The 22,916-nt window shown below is 39.4% G+C and overlaps 2 protein-coding genes across 3 annotated transcripts in view; both read right to left on the reverse strand.

Annotated features, from left to right (window-relative positions):
• Window positions 1–10,420, reverse strand: part of pcsk5a (proprotein convertase subtilisin/kexin type 5a) — a 51,553-nt gene extending 41,133 nt beyond the window's left edge. The window contains exon 1 of the mRNA XM_051938610.1: window positions 542–10,420. Within this exon, the coding sequence (XP_051794570.1) occupies window positions 542–691 (150 nt within the window). The 5' untranslated portion in view covers window positions 692–10,420. The remainder of the gene's footprint in view (window positions 1–541) is intronic.
• Window positions 10,421–12,320: 1,900 nt separating this feature from the next.
• LOC110959962 (proline-rich protein 36) overlaps window positions 12,321–22,916 on the reverse strand; it is a 42,794-nt gene continuing 32,198 nt past the window's right edge. For both annotated transcript variants that reach the window (XM_022206976.2, XM_022206975.2), the window contains exon 4: window positions 12,321–13,302. In XM_022206976.2, the coding sequence (XP_022062668.1) occupies window positions 13,113–13,302 (190 nt within the window). In that variant the 3' untranslated portion in view covers window positions 12,321–13,112. The remainder of the gene's footprint in view (window positions 13,303–22,916) is intronic.

The following is a 22,916-nucleotide window of genomic DNA, read 5'->3' on the forward strand; positions in this document are numbered from 1 at the left end:
ATTTAGCAATAGCTTTCACTTCTACTTCAAAACAGTTTTTATCACAATCATCCAGAGAATGATTCATTTTAGCTGTCGAACAGAAATTAAACTGAATTCTTCCAGGCAGATGGTTCAAAGTGAACTGCAGATGCAATGTCATTTCCTGCATTTTTAAAAGCCTCTAATAAAAAGTGCTGTGCTACCAATCTATTTGGGTTTTTTAATATTGTTTTGCATGACATTGCTCAAGTGACAGTCTGGTAATTGACTAAATGGGACATTTCTCTGAGAGTCAAATGGTAAACCTCTTTTTGAAGATTAGAGACAGTATTTTTGCAATAACCATCACTTGGGATACATTTGTTTTTTGTCATTAGTTTTGTTGTAATTTCAGTGAGATGTGGCCTAATTTGGAGTTGTGGTACTCTAGAGGCCTACACCCTGTGCATCCTTGTGGCCTTGTACACATTCTAACAGAAAATTAAAAACTTTAACAGCTGAGATCAACAGTGAAAATGCTCAACGTGTCCCTGACTTCTTCATTTCTGAGCACACTCACCTGACCCATATTGGTAAATCCATATTTCTCTGCTATCCTGTCCACAGACTCAAGGTCTCCTCCTATTTTTACAGCCCAGTCGTTGGTGTAAATTGTTGCATGGCAAAACTGCAGCAGAGTTCCCATCCACAGAGTCAAAAAACGCCTCATTTCTGCTGGGATGAGGAGGTTTTCCAGTGATTAGACGGAGCCCAGGAGCTGTTTCATGCGTCCTGCCTGCACCAAAGACCACCGAAGGAGCCGCTCATTGCGCCAGACGCACAGAAGAAGAAGAAGAAGAAGAAGCAGGTTTCAGCCGATGTTCTGCAGGATCGGAAGGATGCTTCGCGGCTGAAGTTGGCAGGACTTGACTCTCCTTCGCTCGCAACAAGCAGCGATCAGATTACTTCAATATGGGAGCCAGGGATCAGCTGCAGCCAGGCCTTCACCAGGAGATGACCTGAAACACACAGTTTCTTCTGCACCTGTAAACATAAATACTCGTCTTTTCCTTCAGCGGTTTCCTCATAGTCACTGTGAAGATAAATACAGTGTAATTTAAACATATGTGCACATAGGCAACCGCCATTTTAACAAACATTCACAATTAGCTCTGCAACATATAATTATTATCATTCTGTTCAATTATTTTCTCGAATAATCAAAACAAGATCAATTCATTATGAGTTGTCTTTTGCACTGTAAAATGTCAGAAAATGGTGAGAACCGTCTATCAGTTTTATTTTAAGCCTAAATGACACCCTCCTGTGTCTTCCTTTGTCCAAAATCCATAAATATATTCAATTTATTCTCCTAGGGGATTAATGAAACCATAAAATATTCTAATTTAAGAAGCTGGAATCAGAGAATTTGGGTTTTTTTCATTAAAAAATACTGAAACTGATTAAATGATTATACAGATTAGTTTACCATTGCTTGATCGTTAAGTTATTAATTGTTGCAGCTGTACTGACCACCAGAGGGACACAATAAATGGTAGAAAAGATGTTGAAAAAGATGGTACATGCCTATTATGGACCATGTTATCTTTGAAAGTATGCTACATATATAAATAAATGTAAAAAGTCTATATGAAAATAATTATTGATACGTTTTAATTTTTTCTTTTGTTCAGGTGACACTGGAAAGTGTTTTTGTTCTACCAAAGAGATCTAAATGTAATTAGTCCCCTGTCATGTTTCAGATATCAGTGAGTTTCTATTAGTTCCACCAAACAAGATTTTCATGAAAGCTTCATTAAAGTGTCAGTTCAGTGTTTCACTAAAAACTAAGGTCAAAGGACACACTAGAAAATGACTAAAACCACTGCAGACAGTAATTATCTCAAGAACCTCCTGAGCACAGAGAGATTTCAGAGGGATATGTGTTACACAAAAGCCTTTTGGATTCAATAGTGTTGTGTAGTTTATTTGTCTTCGAAAATAAAGCTGTGGTGCTGTGGTATAGTTACAATCCCAAAACTGTAAAATAGTGTTTTACCGCATAACTTTTATCAGCCAGTTATCAGTTGTTTTTTTGAAAGGTGCTTGATCATAATAATTTATTTTAAAAAAATGCAAAATAACAGTTTTTCTCAAAACATATGATAAAAATGTCTGTAAATCTATTTTTTTTGCACTTCATTTGAATTAAGATTGTTTTTTCTTCCAATTTTAAGATTTCTTATTGGCAGATGTTTTTAAAATTCATTTATCACACTTTCATAATATCATATATAACAAGTTAGTTAGTCAAAGAGATCAGTGCTTTCTACAGACTGAGTACTGTAACTTTTACTTCTTTAATACATTTTGGTAATAATACTTAAGTCATTTACCAAAGTATGATTTTAAATTCAAGACTTTTATGTTTTCTTTTAAAAATGTATTTTTAGATTGCTACATAGGTTGTTGTTTTGGTACGTACACATACACACTAAGTGTGATAACATTTTCCAAGATATTATCATGAAAAGGTAAACTGGACTGATATTAATAATCTCTGTCTTTTTATATTAGTATTTAGATTCGGATAGTTTCACAGCACAGAGTATTCTGTATCAAAGTTGTTTAGATATTTAGCCATTTTTCCCAGCACATTTTTATTTTTCCTTTTATCAATAGCATGTGATGGTTATTTCAGTCCCCTCCTGGCTCCATGACACAACCTCATAAATTTGGGAACCAAAACAACAGCAAGAAGAGAAAAGCAGCTTTAAAGCATATGAGAGAGGCTTGTTTTGCCACATTGACCACTCTGCTATAATTTGTACTGACACCCTCAGTCACTGCCAACATTGATCATACATGGCCTTACGCTGAACCTAGAGGACGTGACAGTATTTTGGGGGAAAATAATATGTGCCTGGAGGCAGTGGACATTTTTTTTTTATTTATTTTATTTTTTTTCAAGTGTGCCTTTCCCTTTGGCACCACAGCGGTCTGCATTGTGAAATAATATCCCTGCATTAAAAAATTCACTGCTTTAACTGGGTCAGTCTGAAGCAATCAGAAAAAAAATCATTCATGGTGTGTAAGAATCAAGATATTCTTAAATTTTAATGTAGCAATTCTCTACAGAGGGGGAAGATCAGAAACTTGAGAGGTGATAGACTGCAGTTCCTGAACTGAGAAATCATCAGCAGTATCTATGTGTTGGTCTATAAGAGTGCAAATCTGTGGTATGTTGACTCCTTTCTTGGCAACATTAGAAATACTGTATTTTGGAAAAAATCTGTGGTATGTCTGCATCAACAATACCACCCTTGGAACATGATTAGAAGTGAGCTACTGGAACAAGACATCGCTTCTCTTAATCCAGCCAGTCTGCCACTGCTCCTGCACAGAGTTCAAACTGGGAATTAATTTCGTCCTTGACGATAGCAAGCTGTCCAAACCCAGAAGCAGCAAAGCAGCTCCTAATCATGAAGCTCCCTCCAGTGCTGGGATGATATTTTCATGTTGGCGTGCAAAGGACTTTTTTATTGATCTATAAAATATTTTCCCAGTAGTGTTGTATAGTGCAAAAGTGTTCTTGCTCATGCAAATTTCATGTGCAAAGTGATGTGTGTTTTTTAGAGCGCATGGTCAGGATGTCACACTCCATGCAACCATTCAGCTATGCGTCTTTATCTTAGTATAGCAGACACACGAACAGAGATTTTCACCAGCCACAGTAATTCCATCAAAGCTTTAATTGCTTTAAGGAATCACTGCGTATATTGCTTTGTGCTTTTGTCGTCATCTAACAGTGGGCTTAACATCTAAACTCGATACATTGTAACCCCGTCTGATCAATTCTGGAACGTAAATCTTCTGAGATCTGTTGCTTAGTTCACATCGGCGGATGTTTCCTGTTTGAATGATTTTATAGGGTAAAGTAGCTCTAGCCCGCACCTCCAATTAGTTTCATTGATTGATCCTCAGTCTTGCTCTGGTTAGCTCTTGTTTATGTCATTAGTCCACTTTTGCAACCAACACTCAGGATGTTTGAATGAAACTCAATATACAGTGAGTTCATGGACAAGAGTAATACATTTTTTGTGTTACTGGTGAAAATAGGTTGTGTTTGGCAATAATTGTAACTTAGATGAATAATAGACCCTATTTCAAGACAAATTTATGTCTAAAATGAAGATAATTCCACAAAGTTCACTCACTTTTTCTTGCCACTGTATTTAGCTTTTGTAGATATATGTATGACTTTCTGTATTTAAGTTGTTTTACACAGTTATTAGTGATGAAAAACTGAAGGAGGAGATGAACCAAATGAAATCCTTTTTGTGATCTCCAAAGTTGGATAGCTCTGTTTCATCTCATTATATCGCAGCATACAACAGAGGAGGCAAATCTTCCCATCCAGAGCCAAAGTAGCTTATTATTGCATGTTTTAGTCTGTACAATACTGTATTACATGGAGAAATGCAAATGGCAGGAGTTGGAGGAGGATTACCAGAATATGTGATGCAATACATCACAGTATGTTCACTTTAGTGGAATTTTTGAGCATTATTTCAGAAGAGATGCTGCCTGTTTTATATTCTATCAGACAAAGCCCGGCAAAATTGATTTTCCAACATTCTAAAGTGTTGTATATTGTTAACCCAACATCTTTGTTACTTCACTGATAATCATACAAATAAAGCTACACAAATTAAAGGCCTGCTCACAACCAATTTCAAACCATGATTAATTTGCCTGACAGATATTGATATTTTGGACAGATCATCTTTTTCATTTTCACGAATGCTGACCTTCCTCTTCATTGATCTGGTCCATGTTATAGGTTGCATGCTTAGCTCTTCCTGAACAGGCTACAGGCCAGCATCACCAAGATAGTCCTATAATATCCACCGACACTGATCCTCAGGGATAGTAATTCCAATTAATGCCACAGCGTCAGTCATATAATTATGTCACCAGAGACTTAGAGTACACTGTATGGGCAGCAGGTAGATGAGGTTCATAATGTGATGAATATTGCATGGTATTGGAGGATTCCTTACTAATTAAGTAGACATGTAGGCATCAGCCTCTTGTTGCTGTTTTGATGCTGTGGGAAATAAAGGCAGCACCGCAGCTGATCGTTTCTGATAAGGCAGCAGCTGGTCTTTTCCCTCAGACTTTGTATTCTCACGTATATCCAGATGGTTATTAATATGAAATATTTAAAGCCACTGAAAACTTGGTTTCAAATCCTGCAGTAAGTATTTCTCAATTACCTTTTCTATTCAAGGCTGCATAAACAACAGCACCATTTGGTGTTATTTACTAAAAGAGTAGTTTGACATTTTGGGAAGTAAACTTATTTATTTTTTTGCTGAGTTAGATGACAACATCAGACCTATTCTCAAATTCATATAATATGATTATACAACCAACAGCCTGGTAGCTTAGCATAGCAGCAGGACTGAAAAAGGGAAACAGATCACAAGATATAGCATATTAATTGGAGAGCTTTAGATGTGCTTGTAGGCAGACTACACACCAAACAATCTATGGCATATGGTCTCAACAATTCTCAAACCAACTCTCTGTAGACTTCAAAGGAAAAGCCTTAAGGAAAAAATAACTAGAAGGCAAAATGTCATGTGATATTACACAAAAAATGAAGTAAACTGGAAATCCAAATTTCAAAATTGTAAAATAATGCAGTTGTATCTTTACGTCTCCATTCATTACAGCTTCTAAATAAGGAAAAAAGAGCAATCAACTTCAAAGGATGTTCTCCAAGCTTCTTGGTTGGATACCAACCTGTCAGAATACTTTGGTGTTTAAAGTCATGTTCAATGTCCATTGCGTCCTTGAACTGTAAATTACAAAGAACAGGTTCATGATGCAATCCACACTCAGAGTCCTTATCATCTACTCCACAATGGAGTAGAAAACAAACTAGCTGCACAAAACAAAGGAAAAGCACCTCTTGGCAAAGCAGTCACAAGACTTTGAAGTTATCTAACATGTCTTCAGAGAGACTGACTTTGATGTTCTGAAAACTCTTCTCAAACAGTGACATATTCCCCTGAAAATAATTGTCAAACGTGTTCCTGAGCACATCGACTGCCCTGCAGGCAGCACAGGCATGAACTCTTATTATTCTTTGTTCAAAATTTCTTGCTGTTTTTTAAGCTCTCTTGTTTGGCATCATGAGTTTTGCTGCGTGACATACCATGGTGAGAAGTTTACATTTTGAAGATCTGAATACTGTCAACCATAGTGTGGATTTACTAGTGGCACTGAGTCATTTCTTTTAATTGTGTATGACAGTATGCATATAGAACAAGTTTATCAGCAACTCTGCATGCACCAGCAAGTGTCAGTCTGCAAGCAGATGTGTGTTAGTGGTTATGAATGAACTTCTCTGTGAAGACATTAGGATGTCTGCAGCCATAAGCCATGGAGAGTGTGATGTCAGCTGCGGAGAAGCTGATGTGGGCAGCTTCCAAATCTTCATAATGCTTTGTGTGGCCCTGCACAGGCGGAAACATGCAGGCTGTTTCATTTATAAGTGAATGGAGATTATGTTTTTCTTTGGCACTTTGAGCCATCCTCATCCACCAATTGTCTTGCTTGATATGCACATCCAAATGGATTGTTTAGATATTTTTTTCTCTTTCATCAGCTTTCTGTTATTTAATAGGATAAGTCAGTTAGTGATATATGAATTCAATTTGTGAGTATGTTGCAGCTGTATGCAAAAAATTTGGCTAATGTCACATTATCTTCAATTCCAAAAATGCACTGTTTGTGGTGTGCAGATGTTTGGTTGGGTACTGTAAAGTTCTTCTTATCTTTTTACACTTCATTTACCATCTGAGGACCTGAAAGACAGAAGCTATGGTTCCCAGCCAGAAATTGGTGGGTTGCTTCCTCTGATTTGGAGGTGAGTTGCTGATTCAAATGAAGGAGTTAAAGGATCATGGGATCTTCTTCAAAAGTGATGGGAAACTGGAGCATGAGATGGACAGACAAATTGGAGCAGCATCAGCAGTAATGCAAGCACAGTTCATCAGTTTACAAGCTGATCTACATTCCAGCTCTCACATATGGCTATGAGCTCTTGGTACTGACTGAGAGAATGAGATTGTGGATTAAAGCTAAAATAAGTTTCCTGTGTAGTCAGCCTTAGAGATAGGGTGAAGAGTTCAGACATCCGAAGGGAGCTCAGAGTAGAGTTGCCGGTTCTTTGTGTCAAAAGGAGCTAGCTCAGGTGTTTCAGGCTTCTGATTGGGATACTTCCTGGGCACTTTCCATCAGAAGTTTTCCAGGCATGTGCAACTAGAACGAGACCCCATGGTAGAGCTAGAACTCGCTAGAGGGATTCCATATCTGATCTGGGAATGCCTTGAGATGTCCTGTTTCGCCTGCTGCCCCTGTGATCCAACATCAGATAATCTGAAGAAAATGGATGGATGGACTTATTAGGGAGGTCAAGAACTGTCATCAGAAATAGATGATAAATTCTCGGATTCTTCAGATCTTGTTATAGCATTTAATTGTCATGGCTTCCTCTAGACAATTCCCTGAGAACCTAAAGTGAAGCAAAATGATGACTACAAAACAGGGGAAGACTACATAAGGCTTTTCCAGCTTCCTTTTTCCAACATACAATGCCATGTAAGAAGTGGCAGTTGATAGGAACTGGAAATCAAGACACAACCTGGAGGTCTGCTCAGCAGAACAACAAAAACAAAACATGAATATGACTGCAAAATATGTAAAAGAAGGTTTAGCTAACACGAGTGTGGCACCATCCCAATATACAATGTTGGTGCACAAACAGGATCTGCATGGAAGAGTCTTCAGGAAGAAACCTCATCTAAAAGTCTTTCACACGGGACATGGCAACGCTGGCACCACGCTCTGACCCATTCATTTCAACTACTTGCGGATCACTGTCAAAGTTAAAAAATACACCTGAACTACAACTGGGTGCCAATAGAAAGGAGGCGTCTCATGTGCCACAGAGGCCATATGAGACATGTATAAGACGCATATGAGGGCATATAAAAGCTGGTACTGTGTGTGTCTGAATTCCCTGAATTGACACAATGACACAATTTTGCGGTTATATTGAGACTCGAGAAGGAAAACTTTGGTACTAACAAGGTTAGTGCTAATGTTTACTACTTAGGATAGGACAAATACACCTTTGCTACTGAAGTGTTTACAACAAATTGAAAGTTTCCTGCTTGGGAGGATGGTGATGTCGCCTAGCTGGAAGTTTTGAAAACTAACTAAACTCACTATTCTGACTCCCTGTGAGCTGTGCTCTGAACTCCTGTGGCGAGCACAGTACATATCACATCCTCTGTGAAAGACCCTTAAGTCAACAATCAGACTTCTTACTGGACTTTAGTGATGCTGGTATCCTCAATATATGGACAGATTGGCCCCATTCAGATGAATAAGAACCTTATTTATGCAGGACTCTAAGTTAACTTGGTTCCTTACAATATTTATGTACAAGTATAAGAGTAACAGCCATTAAATATCAAATTCCATCCATCCATCCATCCATCCATCCATCCATAATCTATACACCACTTAATCCTCATTAGGGTCTATCCCAGCTGGCTTAGGGCGGAGGCAGGGGACACCCTGGACAGGTCACCAGTCTATCACAGGGCTACACAGAGAGACAAACGATCCCACTCACATTCACACCTATGGACAATTTAGAGTTACCAAATAACCTCAGCATATTTTTGGACTGTGGGAGGAAGTTGGAGTAGCTGGAGAAAACCCATGCAACATGCAAACTCCTTGCAGAAAGATCCCAGGAAGTCTGGGACACAAACCGGGGATCCTCTAGTTGCACTGTGCATCCCAATATCAAATTCAAATCTCTATTCAATTACAGGCATCTCAGAGAAAGAGGTAATGATTTTAAGCATTAATGATTTGGAATTAGACCTATTTATAACTCATTTCTGTGAATACTATAAATTAGATGTATCTGCTGGCTTCTTATCATGTTTGTTTCAACTTTCTGGTGTAACATAACACAATAAAAACTGCCTCAAAACTGCTCACACTTGGGTTTTAAAATGCTCAGACAAAGGAGATTGCTTTTTGTCATTTCACAATACAGGAGGGACCCCATGATCGTCCTAATAAAAACACTAATTTGTCCTGTTTTCTGTGAGGTTGACTGATGAATGAATGCATTTGAGACCTAAACACTGTATTGCAGCTCACATACCGTAACAAAAACACACAGCAGAAGTCATTAAAAGTGCAGTAATGAGAACAAAGTCAGCAATTCCCTCACAGCCCAGCCGCTATGCAGATGTTCCTCTGAAGCCCCCATCATATCCAATCGGGAAGCTTGTCTGATTCTTCTGAAGCTCCTCCAACATGAATTCAGTCAGGGCCCATGTCGCATATCATCCCAGTCTGTCTTGAAATCTTTGCCGTGTGTGTCTGCTCTGAGGTTTCCCTTTATGGGAAAATCTCCAAAACAAAAAGAAACAGCTTATTAATAGTGGATTTTCCCCCTCTTCTTCCTATTATTTCTATGCGTGCCATTAACATCTGAGCATGTTTCTCTCCACAGCAGGGAAGCCCTCGTGCTGCAACTCCACAGTGTTTCTGTGTCCTTCTCAGCCCAGCCAGTGTATTTACATTTCATTGCCCTTTTTTGCATCAGTGACAGCAGTGGCAGGGGAGAATTTAGCTCATATTTTATTAAACCAATCTGCAGCTATCGCAGTTGACTCAGAAACTTGGCAGGTCTACTTGAAATGGGTACTTTTTAATTCATTATTTACCATTTTCCAGCGACACATGTGTGTGCACACATACACACACATGCTTACGCAGATATGGCTGGAATACTGTGTGTGTTTGTGCCTCTGAAATCAAGAGAGCTAAGCCTGAGGATGTGCCCGGGCATTGTGTCGGTCTGTGTGTGTGTGTGCGCGCGTGTGTGTATTTTTAATTTGGATCCCCTGGTCCACATTCAATCCATATTTTTCTTTTATTTGGTCACTAATGAGGCTCCTATCTCAGTTCAAAGAAAGAAAATTCTTTCAAGTATCATTGCAACTTTGGGGCTTGTTTATCAGCATCATTATTAAGTCATTGAGAAAAGACACAGTTTATGTTGCGTCATTTATTGTATTAGCCTTCAAATCATATTATTTTGTGGCTGCACCGGCGGACAGGTTATGGCTGCAGCACCTCTGCTTCTTGGTCTGATTGACTGTGAAATGACCTCTTTAGTTGTAATGTGCTAAAGTGAAACATAATACCTCTATAGCAGCCTAAGCTCAATGACTCATGCAGTATTAGCTTTGCTGCTTCCTCTCAGCATGCAGGGGCAGTTGTAGTTGTTTTCACATGCCCATTATGCATGCTTGTTGATGCCTCAAGACATGGTTATCCCCCCCCCCCCCCCCCCCCCCTTCGTTTTCAGCCGAGCCTCGACTGATGTTGCACCGAATTGCGTGAGCCCACTTTGACCCTTGATGTTTCTTTGAAGAGGCCCCAAAATAAGCTTGTTCCCTCTCCTTCTCTGCAGACCTCGATGTTTCTCCCATAATGACCAGTGTGGACCGGAGCTGCTTTGTCTGATGCGCGTGACACACCGGGTTGCTTTCCGTGTAAAGCTTTTCTACCTTTTGAGTGTGGCAGCATTCTTCAATAGCACTGCAGCAATGCTGACAAAATAGTTACCTACCTCACCCCAGAATCCCTACATGTACACACACACACACACACACACACACACACACACACACACACACACACACACACACACACACACACACACACACACACACACACACACACACTTCCTTTCTCTTTATGGATTCAAAGCCAGTCTTCTCTGGCTCCTTTGTTCCCCACTCCAGGCTGGCCTCAGATCCTCTCTGCTCTCTGTAAGCCCGCTCCGCTCTGTCATCAGGATTACAGGCTGTGCTGTAGCAGATTAATGACTGACAACTCTACACTCCTCTCAGCATTGCACAGCACACATACAGCTACTAGGACGGAGCGTGCGCCTGGTTGTGAGGGAGAGAGGAACAACTGCAGGGGAGATAATGCATTGTGTTGGTCTGAGAACAATATGTTAGCTGTGAGATTGTGTGTGTGAAGTGGAATCGTGAGGCGGCGTGTGCAGCTGTGTGTGCGACAGGTTTTCGTGTTGCTCATTTTGAAGCGGTGGTTTGTGCAGGAGAAGCATTTCGACTTCTACACCTCAGTGCAGCACAGCAGGACAGAGTTAAGTCGGCGAACACGGGGCTGAACGAGCTCAGGCTGATGCGTGTGTGTACTCTCATGTGTACATATGCACATTTGTGTACTCATGTCTTGAGAGCCCAGCGAAAAAAGAAAAAAAAAAGTGGCAGCTACAAGTCCAGTACATAAGGGACTGTGGGCTGCTGCCTGACACGGATGCCTGAAACATCTTTTCCCTCCAATAACTCTTCCCAACAAAAACAAAACAGTCTGTTTCTAACTGCTTTGTTTGAGGCGAAGTGGAAGCTGGCAGTAGTTGTACAAATCCAAACAAGCAGGCAAACAAACTGAGAGCCAACACTTTCCAAAGTTTGGAATAAATTAGGCCAGGATCGCATACCACCTCAGAGCTTCATAGAAGCAGCTTATGTGTGTCATGAATTACTAAGTAGTAATATTTGGGGCTTCTCACAGCCATCAAACAGCTGAGGCTTAATTTCCTGAGACTTGCCCTGGAGTGTCCGCAAAAGTGGGCTGTCTGAGCCGCCATCTGAGGACTGAGAAGTTCCTTTCGCTTGCATTCGGTTGTTTCCTGGAAGTCAGCAATCATCTACTAGCCCTTGTTTCTTAGAAGTGACTAAACCAGTGATGAATGATAACGAAATACATTTACTCCAGGACTTTAACGTAGTACTTATGCTACTTTATACCTCTTCTTAACTGCCTTTAAATATTGCAGTTTCCTTGTAAAAAAAAAAAAAAGGGTTGAGTTTCAGATACTTTTTGGTCCTTACAGAAGAACAGTGTCTTGTTGGGGCCCCGTTTTAGAATATTCTCTGAGCAGTCCTACCAAGAAAAGACTTCCCCTCAAAACTGAACAGATTTCAACAAGCCTAAACAAGTAAAAGTGACCAACATTTTACAAAAAACACTTTAAGACAATGCTACAAATTGATCATTAATCGTATCACAAACCATCACATCTTATAGCTGATCTGCTAAACTGGAAAACAATGGATTACAGTTCCATTCTGTCATTAAAGTAGTTCAAACTAACTCCAATTTGACCAGCTACGACCGTGTTGAACCCTGAATGACAACACACACCAGGGAGCTGTGGTAAAATACTTTTATAGAGCAGTAATCCATATCTGAAATATAGCATCCAAGCAGAATAGCTCTGATATGTACAGAACTTGACTCGCCATTTTCTCCATTTATATATGCTTTTTTTGTGTGTAAATATGTCCATTTATTTGTTTGTGTGTGTTTGTGTGAGCATGTAGTAGTTTCTCATCAATTACAGAATATTAAAAGTTTTAAATACAGGTCATAATAATTCTTTTTTTTAATGTCTCTGGATAGAAAAGCTGGTGTTCTGACCCTCATTAGTCCATTAATGAAGATGGATCCTTCTTTTTTGTCTCTTCACATAAACTCTTTAATAAATGTGGCCTTTCAATAAATATGCTCTATCCTCTCTGCTGTATTGCCTCTTGTACTGTGCCTCTTGACCGCTATATATTCTCTTTATATCTTCTAATTGCTTCTTAGCTGTGAGTCATATTGTGGAGTGAACTTTTGTTTTTATTTGACTTCAGCACTTTTGCGTCCCTACTCCAGTATCAAACTTGTGAGTGCTGAAGAGGTATTTTAAGAGCAGTAACAATATGTGCGACCCAGTCAAACCATTTTCATCAACTCCGACAGAAGCTGCTAAAATTCTAACCTCAGTAGCAATTTCTCCTCCCACAATTCCACCCCTGCATTTTAATCCCCCAGTTCATTTCGCATTTGTTTTTCTTTTTAAAACAGACCTCCATAGTTAATATTTTGTCATTTTTTTAAAAGAAGGGTTATGCAGTGCATTACAGTATCAAACTGTCTCTTGCTCCGTCCTCTAATGCTCAGAGGAACCAGAAGCATTTCTTCCTGTTCTTCTTGGTGGTGGCAGGGGGTCGCACTGGCTGAGGGGAGTCTTGTTGGTGAGGTGTGGAGGGCTGTGGAGTCGGGGTCTGTGGCGAGCCTTCTGGAGGGTCGCCCACTTTCCATGTGCGAACCACCTGCCCTTCCTGCAGACGGAAGTCATGCTCTACACTGGAGAGAGAAAGAGAAGGACAATGCAGGTTTAAGTTACATCCCTTTAAAGCCACAATAATTGGTTGTTTAGCCTCATGGGGGCAACATAAACAAGCCAAGGACACAACATTGACATAAAGTTGATAAGGTGATCTTCACAGTTACATTGATGGGTCAATATATAATTGCGGGACTTTTGGTATCATAGTTGACATTTTTGCTGTTTTCAGGCCTAAAATCAACATGGCCGCCTATCACCAAACACCACATGGCATTTTTAAAGAAAGATTCTTCTAAATATCAGATGTTCAATAGAGTAAAATTGAAAGTTATTTATAGGGATATTGTAGTAAACCTGTTGACATGCAATAAATCCACACTTGGCTCATACAGTACTTTATACTAAACAGCTAAAAGCCTTGGAGTCTTTCAGTGTTTTCTTCAGGAGGAAATGACATCATGTGGAGCAGGTCATGTGATCTGGAATTAACACACTTCCCTGAGAGGTGTTTTTGTAATGGGTAACTCAGTTGAAAGTCAAAAAAAGAAATGTCTGTCATGATTATCTCAACTTAATAATAAGAACACAATCAAAACAATTTTTGAATAAACTCATTTTATTTTGTTTAGCTAATTAGAAAGTAGTCATTATTAAACTTGGACAGTTATTTAGTTGACATTTTAGTGATATCCAATCATTTTTTTATTGATAAGTGATTGTTTCCATGATAAATAATTATGGAAGACATGATCATAATGAACTTTTTTTTAAAATTTTTAATAAAAATTTATGCAAGATATATCCATGGACTTCAAAAGCGCCTCAATTATATATTGACCCTAATAGTATTCATGTGAATTCAGTATTGCAGTAACAGTGGGTTTTTGAATATCCCCTTTTTTGTTTGTGTATGCAAACATCATATTTTGGTCTCAGAAACATGGATAATCATGGATTTCAGTATCCTGATCATGTTTGCTGATGCTGACAGAAACTGCTGCATCTGTACTTCTTTTCAGATCACCGTCAACTACCTGTACGGAAACACAAACTAAGCAATATACAACAATTGTCCAGTTTGTGCAACAACATGCCCACTGTCAGCAGTAATAAAACTGGTGGTTTACTGATGTTTACTTTGATATATCTAATGAAGAGTTCAACAGTGTCAAGCAGCTGCTAAAAGGATACACAATCAATATGGGCATTTTCTCTCCATTCTGAGTCATTACATATTTTCATCCTTTGCTCCTTTCAAAGTGGCAGTGACAGTGTCAACCTGACACAGGTCAAGGAGGATATCTATAACATTTATTGTCAATGTGATCTCCTCTTGTTGGCAAAAAGCCAAATCTGCAATGCAATATTTACATTTAATCATGCTAAACCCTCTTTAAGCCAAAGTGGCCTCATTTCCAATATAGTCAAACTAATCATGTATATGTCGAAATGAATAACCTGATTTCTCCATGCTCCATGTAAACACCAAATCATTAATATGATTATAAATACTGGAATCAGCCTCATAACTAGGATGTTGGTGTGCATGTAAACAGAACTCCTTAACCTCTATTTGGAGTCATGATTATGGGTAGAAGGGTAAGTGTAATATTATGTTTTAGCTCTGTTTTTGGTCTCTACCAGCTTCCTCAGGAAATTGCTAGCTCTTCAGTCACTCCACTATATTCTCCAAATAGTTGCTAGCTTTGCTGTTTGCTGGAGAGCAGGTAAAAAGTGTTACATGCTGTAAAAACTTTGAAAACGACACGATGCAAGTGAAATAAGAAAGTGAACCCACAGGCCAGAAAGTGAAACAATGATCTGAAACTCACTATAGGGCTCATAAAGCTGAGGGAGCTGCAGATTTGAATTAGAATTCTCACTATGTGGATCACTACAAGGAACCCGTTTCATGCTGACAGTGTTTTCATATTGTCTTTTGATAAATTATACAAGAAGTAGTTATTACTGCTTTACACACTGCTGAAATATATACAAATTACATGGGTGAGCACAGTGTGTTATATAAGAAAGAACTAGAGTGAAAAGCATCAATGAGACACAATGAAGAACCCCACATCTGCCTCTTCCTCGTAGACAATAATGAAGCTGTTGACAAAGTGAATCAAGTGCTAAAACGCTGAGTATGACAGAAATGTCGCAGCAGCAGCAGGGATCACTGCAGCTGACACACACACCAAAAGAAAAGTCAGCAAAGGTGCATTGTCAGTCACATGACAGGATAGCTCAGGGGCTCCGCTGCCGAAATGAGATGTGAACTCTGATGCACCTCTGCAGAAGCTATAGGTAAAGGTAAGCAATAATAAAAGAATGCATCGGCAATAAAGGAATAAGGACAATATTTGCTCGCTGAATTACTTTTGTCAGCAGTTACATGTTGGGTAAGCATCCCCCCCCATGAACTGAATCTTTTTTCCCTCTTTCCCTTTTTTTATTCATTTTACTTTGCTGCTATTCTTGCTTATTATGCAGTGGCCTAGTTAGCTGGTGTTTCTCATCTCAGCACAGATGCTGGAAATAAAGAGGACTCCCTCGGTTGAGGATACGAGGAGAGAAGTGCTGCAGAGGAAGCAAGGAGGACTGAGCTCAGCAGCAGCAGCAGGAGTAGCCTGGAGTTTTCAGGCAAGAACAATGAGGACTCTCACATTCATATCCATCCTGCTTCGCAACTCCCACTCCCTCAGTCACTCAACCACTTCTAGGTGCCCACTGGTTCTAATGCGCACAAAAAAAAAAACAACAGAAAAATGAAACACCAAACTCCAGACAGGAGCATGGTACAGGCAATGGGTGCGGACAGAGTAAACAGTAAAAATGTGAGTGGGTACAAAGAGCTGTGGAGAGGATTTCTTCCCTCCACAATATTTACAGCAGGTAGGAAAAAAGCCACTTCAACTAAACCTCTTTGTGGTAGCTGGGGCTGCTTCACAGCTTGAAACAAACCTCCAAAGCTGCGTAAAATGAGGCACTAGTCAGTGGGAAAGTGAGTGATGGAGGCTGCCTCCACTATTCTACTGCCCTGAAATGAATAGAGTAAATAAAGTGCGCCAGTCCCCTCATCTTCACAACCTCCCCATTTGTACCACCATACAGCTCAGCTCCCTATAGATCTCCCCTGTGACTCCTGCCTTGGTGCTGCTGTGTTCCCTCTTTGTGAAAATGAATAGCCCCGGTCCACAGTTCTGCGTGATCAAGGCACATTGGCGCTGTAGGGAGCTGTCCACCCTCAACCTTAATTATCTGCACACTGAGCCCACTAACTGTGGCAGGCAGGAAGCTGTGAACCCAACACAGTTCTTCCCGCTGCTCCTTCTCTGTCCTCTGCTCACATCGCCACGGTTTTTGGCTTCAGGCGGCGAGCCACCTCAGGTCCTGCCTGTGGGCGTATTAGGTGTGTTTTGCATTTGATGCAGGCCATATTTTAAAAGTCGAGTAGCAACATTGTGCTGCTGTGCTCAGTCTAACACTGGTTTAAGTAAAGTTGGAAGAAATGTTTTCATAGTAGTGGAACAGTAAGTGATATGTATAAGTGTGATCACACTTGGTCTGAGTTCAGCAGAAGTGGGAGATATGGCAGTCACAATGATACATCAGCATTTTATTCAACATATAGTGTTGACACCAAGAAACACAGTAAAGACTATGCTCTTTGGAACAAGTCAAGGAATCTGAAGCTGGGGTAGGCAGTATTTTTGACATCACTAGCCAAAAATTCCACATAACCTTTCAGCACATTTGAATTCAAATGGCCAAAGGGCAATCTAGTCTTCACAAAATTACATTTCTGGACAATTACTAACCCAGAAAATGGACCAGATGCCTCAAACATGTATGGAAAACGTTGAATTTTAACTCATACTATAATACCTTTTCTGACCCTTACCAAGTAATTTTGGTGCTTCACCTTAACTTGGCTTCTAACAAAATCTACTCATTACCTAAACCTAATCACATAATTTTTCTGTCCAAATCTAACGAGCAAGCAAGTCAAAGTCAAGTGCTATTGAACAAAAAATAGCAAAGCTTAATCCTGAGATTGATAGTCTTTGTGCATCATGGTTCACAACTCTGATCTTCTAGGTGAAAGCCTGCTCGGTGTTGAGCTGAGACGAGCCATGCAAACATCGTTTGGACTGTTCTATGATGATACCAGTCTGTCACTTAAAGCAGCCACGCCTTAACATTCAGTCTCAAAGCAATTTAAGCATTCAAATTACATAAACATTCACACCTGCATAGTGGTCATTGAGGTGAAAAAAAGCTTAACAGACCAAAAAATGTGTCTTTTGCCACACTAAACATGTTTATTGTTGCTGTAAAGTTGGACATTTTAACATGGGAGCCTATGGGGATTATTCATTTTAGTAGCCTGGCTTTAGTAGAAATTCAGACATCTCCATAGCTGTGTGTGAGGAGGACAAACTTAAACGGTACCGAAACTGAACCAAGCATGTGTTAATTCCAAAAACATACATAGATGTAAATGTGAGTGAGTACAACCGAATGTCCGCCTTAATTTCAATGCGTTCACATCTATTTTGACAAAACTGTGTAGGAGATAAAACCATTGATGTTTATTCCAGAACTCTGTCTTTTCGCAGCCTGGCCTCTCTGATGACCAGAGCTTTGCATTTTGTGGTGAATCCTCTGAAGTTCTGGCCATGAAGTCCTCTTTTGATCATTGACAAGTAAACATGTCCGCCTACATCCTGGGTCATCCTACTCTTGCTGTGTAGTCAAAAAGATTTGTTTCTTCACCATGCACCAAGGATTTTCCACTCATCCACAACACTTGTGCTCCTCAGTATTGTTTTCTTGTGCACGCCTCCGTTTTTAGAGAGAACCCAGCTGTTGATTTTGGCAAACCAGCTACCTTTGATATCTCTCGGATAGATTTTTTTTGTTAGCCTCATATGGTGTTATCTTTTTCACTTGCATGGCTTCCTCATTACTCCTCACACTGACAAACTGCTTTAATATAAGCAGCTCTCAAATTTCCGTCAACTGTCTATCTTTAAAACAACACACAGCTGCCCAACTAACATTTAGCAGTCAAGTGTCCAACTATATTTGAATTAAAGGGTTGCATCTCTTACACAGGTATTTCAACATTCACTGTAATTCAAGTTGAGACGTCAATGCAGCTTCCATCAGTGTGTTTTAAACAAAACATGGTCAAGCACAGAAACCGAAGAACAGTCTAAACTGAACTGTCTAAATTCATTTAATCTGGATGATATGTGATGAATTAACCCTCCTGTTGTCTTCATTTATGGGCACCAAAAAATTGCTTCCTTGTCTGAAAAAAAATTTAAAAATTCGCAAAAAAATTGCCCAATTTTCTGAAAATTTGCAAAACTTTCAGGAAGGAAATTCCAGTAATTCCTTAAAAGTTTCCCTTAAAATTGTTACTTTAAAAAAAATCTGACAAATTTGGCATGAAAATTCTTGTAAACATTTCCAAAAAAGGAGTTAAAATCTTCAAAAAAAATCCTAAAAAATATCTACCTCATCCAAGAGGCTGAAAGGTGGTGAAACGTCTTCAAGGAACTTTCTTAAAGTCCAGTGGATTGATTTAAACTACTTTGGATAACCATGACCTGGATGAATGAGAACCTACACAGACAACATGGTTACATATCAGTAAAACTTCTAATGTTTTCTTTCTCTAAGAAACTTTTTTAACATTTCTTTTTTTTCCATGTTAAAAATGTTCAAAAATTTCCCAAAAATGTTGAAATTGTGGACATCAGAAGTTTCACTATGAAAATATATTTTTTTCCCTTCATTTTCAAACCTTAAAACGGGTCAATTTGACCTGCAGTACAAAACGAGGGTTATAGTATCCCCTTGCAAATTGCTGATTATTGTGTTCCTGTTAGATGTGGGATGCAGACAAACAAGGTTGTATCTGATACTTGCAGTGAACTCACTATGAGAATAAGTGCAAACAAAATGGTAGTTGCACAATAAAATCCTCAGGGCTTAGTAGGAGCCCATCTTTGCTCCAATATGCAACTTATAGACATATGATTAGGAAACCTATACCGCAAATTATCATTCTAAACAGTATTTTTCTGCATCTTAAGGGAATCTTTCTCTTCCCCTTACATATATTTAATTGCATGCCAAGTCCTGGCAGTTGAAACAGCTCTGACGTCAGAGGGAGGATCAAAGTGACTCCAAAGTCAACTCACATCAACTGGAAAAGTTGATATTTCTTGCTGTTTAAGTGTATTATCCATTCCCACTGAGTGACCTTACTTTGCACGCATTTTTCCATCCTAAGAGATTTACTGTATAAATCTCCTCTATTATAATCATTCAGTTTGGGAGACAGCGACCTTGCCCAAGAGAACTACCCCAGCGCATCTCTGGAGGGGATTGAATCAGCAGATTTAGTAGTTACCATATAATGGAATTCAAGGTTGTTCACAACTGCCATTTGAAACAATTAACGAGAAAATTAACGGCAGTATTTGAAATGTTATTAACAATTTTACCAGCACTATCAGTTCTCACATTAGTGTCTGTAATCCTGAAGCTTTTGCTGCAGTCAGATAAAGTTCTGCACAGTAAAGTGGGCTGTTGGAAAGTGCAGAATGCTTGCAGTGTATTATACTTTCTGTAATTGAGGTTGTTAAGAAGTCAGACTGGGCATAGCCGGAAAATTCGACGAGCTGAAAACAATGTTTTAAAACTGCATTTTACAATAATATAAGCACAGAGGCTGGGCAGGGCTTCAGTTCATTCTCATCCTTCCATCTATAAAACATTCATTCAACTGCACCAGCAGGAGATCATCATTTCTCCTCCATCTCTCCTCTTCTGTGGTTTTGCTGAGTGGAGGAGGAGAGACTTTCAGCAGAAATATAGCAGTGCACAGGCAATCAACTCGAAATATCTTTGCAATTTTCTCTCCTATAGGCTGAATATCCTTTCAAAAAAACAGAACATTTCATTTCGGCAAGAATTACAAAGCAGTCAGTCTCTGTCGAGATCCGTGTGATGAGCCACCACACCCGCAAACATATGTAGCAGCCCACGCACAACACAACAGATAAACATACACGCGTGTACATGCACACTCCGCCATCGGCTGTAACACCCCAGCATCCACACACACACACACACACACACACACACACACACATATACACGCAACAACTTTCCTATTACTGCTCTGGAAAACAGGCTGTACCCTCAACTATTACACCTTCTCGCGCTATTGTTCAGAGATGGTCCCACCAGCTGCTCTGCTGTCACGGAGCATCTCAAAATGTGGTCCGAATTGAAAGATTCTCTCTTGCTACTTGCATTAACATTCAGATTGCACTGATTTAGAAGAGGGATACAAACAGACGTAAGAAAGTAGTGTTACAGTGTCCGAGGCTGTTTATTTGAATCTAACATTTAATTCTTCCACATGGTGATAATTTATCCCACCAGGTGTGATTTGTTGACCTCATCCATTTCGGAACAGCCTGCAGCAGGATGTGGGATTTTCGATAAAATCTTTCTCAAACACTGATCCGTGCACTGCTTCAGTGTAGTTTGTGTTTGTGTGCCTGTGTTTTTACCACACAGTGCACGTGAACCGAGCTGAAAGGTGCAGGTGTGAACATAGTGCAAGCCTGTTTAATATTCTTGAAGTCAGCAATAAGATAAAATGTCTTAAATATTTATAAAGAAGAGTGAAAGAGTTAAAGTACAGCACTGGCCAATATTTTAAAGGTCATTCAAGGTAGTGAGGTGAAGAGAGCGAATCGCAGCAGCTCTCTGTGAGCATCACTTAGAATTACTGGACAGTAAGTGCAATTGAATTTTGCAGGGTCGGAATTTGGCCAAGCAATTAAACCTGAATGAGACAGAAAAGGATTAAACTGGTAGTGAGATGATTACACCACCGCAGCAGATTCCGACGTTTCTAAGGAAAAAAAAAGAAGGTAAAGCTAGAGTATGATTCCAGATGTATTTTTTAAAGTTTAAATCAAAGTGTCTTTACATCCCAACAGCAATAAATCAAGTGCTATTCTGAAAAAATCTGTTGCAGTCATAGCTCTGTAGGAAGTCTGTCCTGTCATTAGAGATCACTGTTTATAAAGGATGAATGCAGAAGCTGTTACATCATCCAATTGGTTTCTGGGTGACTGATCTAACTGATCTAAAGTCTTCAGTTTGACATTTGGCCATCACCATCTTGGTCTCTTGAAACCAGATATGCCAAGTGAGGGACAGATTTGACAGAGGACACAACACATGGCGGTAAAGTAGGGCCCTGTCGATCACAAAGTAGCCCCGCCCGAAAGCACAGTACGCTTTATTGTCTAGTTTTCTCTAAAAGGAACCATATTTAACAAAATGAGTATAAGGCTGTATTGAAGGAGATGCTGAACTAGAGAATTAAACCATAAAGTCTTTAGGAAAATGCTTACTTTCGTAGCAAATCAAATGACAAGTAGAGTTAAATACAATCAGATTTCATTTTGCAACCAGAGCCCTTTGCTTACTGCTCTAAAAAATGCAGGTTAAAGGCACTTTCCGTCCACTTTTTGGAAGCTATATCCATCTTTTATATACAGCCTAAAATTGCGAGTAACTGGAGTGCTCCACAAGGCTATAGGCGGTCATTGAAGCTAGCAGGGAGATAGCACAGATCCCGAGTTTTACTTTTTGACCAAAGTAAATTTTAGTTCTAACAGTTCATCCCGAGGAAAACGTGAATATTTGTGCCAATAGATGCTGCTGTATTTCACTCAAAAACACAAATTCCAACCTATGGCAATATCTTCCAAACTATGGGTCAAAGACAGAGTGACATTTCCACCCATGGACTCTCTTGGTTAGTGTTGTTGATTGTGTTTCAGCACAATAAGTAGTTTACAGTAAGATTTTAAACAATGTGTGATAACTGGAAATAGTATGCAAATTTGTATTTCTATATGACAGGTGGAAAACTAAATATGAGCTCTAGATAATTAAGCTGTGATCAAGAGAAATTGCATTACATCTAAAGATAATGAGACAATTAAGCTGTGATCTCAAGCATGACACGCAGGCAGCCAAACTACAACCAACTTTTGTTGTTGTCAGGTTCGCCTTACTGACAGCTGACTGAAACATCTTTGGTCTGATGAGTTGAAATGACTGTGACTGCCAGAAGGTTGGTCCCATTGTAATCACTGAGTTGTTATTCTGGAGATAAGCACAGAAACCAGTGACTTCCAGGACTTAATTTATCAAACTCACAGAGGTCTGGGAGAAATCTAATTAAAAATCTGGAGATGCAGAAGGCTTCACTAACAAGATATATGGATGTCTACAGCAGGCTGCTGTTGAGAGGAGTCTGAGCAAGAAAAAAAAGAAGACACTGACACTGTAAATATGAGCAATACCTTGGGGACACATCATCATATGATTTATGCTATCCACGCTGGAGTTTGACTATACAATATAATTTATGCTAATGATGGGACGCTAAAAGTCTAAATGCACATCACCAGCAGTCAGATCACATTACATCACAACAGCTCTTAGCATAAGACAGAACAATATGTTGCATTGAAACTATCTGTGCTTGAATACAAATGTGACTTTTTCAAGGTCAGTA

Source organism: Acanthochromis polyacanthus, chromosome 18 (genome assembly GCF_021347895.1).
Source record: "Acanthochromis polyacanthus isolate Apoly-LR-REF ecotype Palm Island chromosome 18, KAUST_Apoly_ChrSc, whole genome shotgun sequence".
Classification (NCBI taxonomy): domain Eukaryota; kingdom Metazoa; phylum Chordata; class Actinopteri; family Pomacentridae; genus Acanthochromis; species Acanthochromis polyacanthus.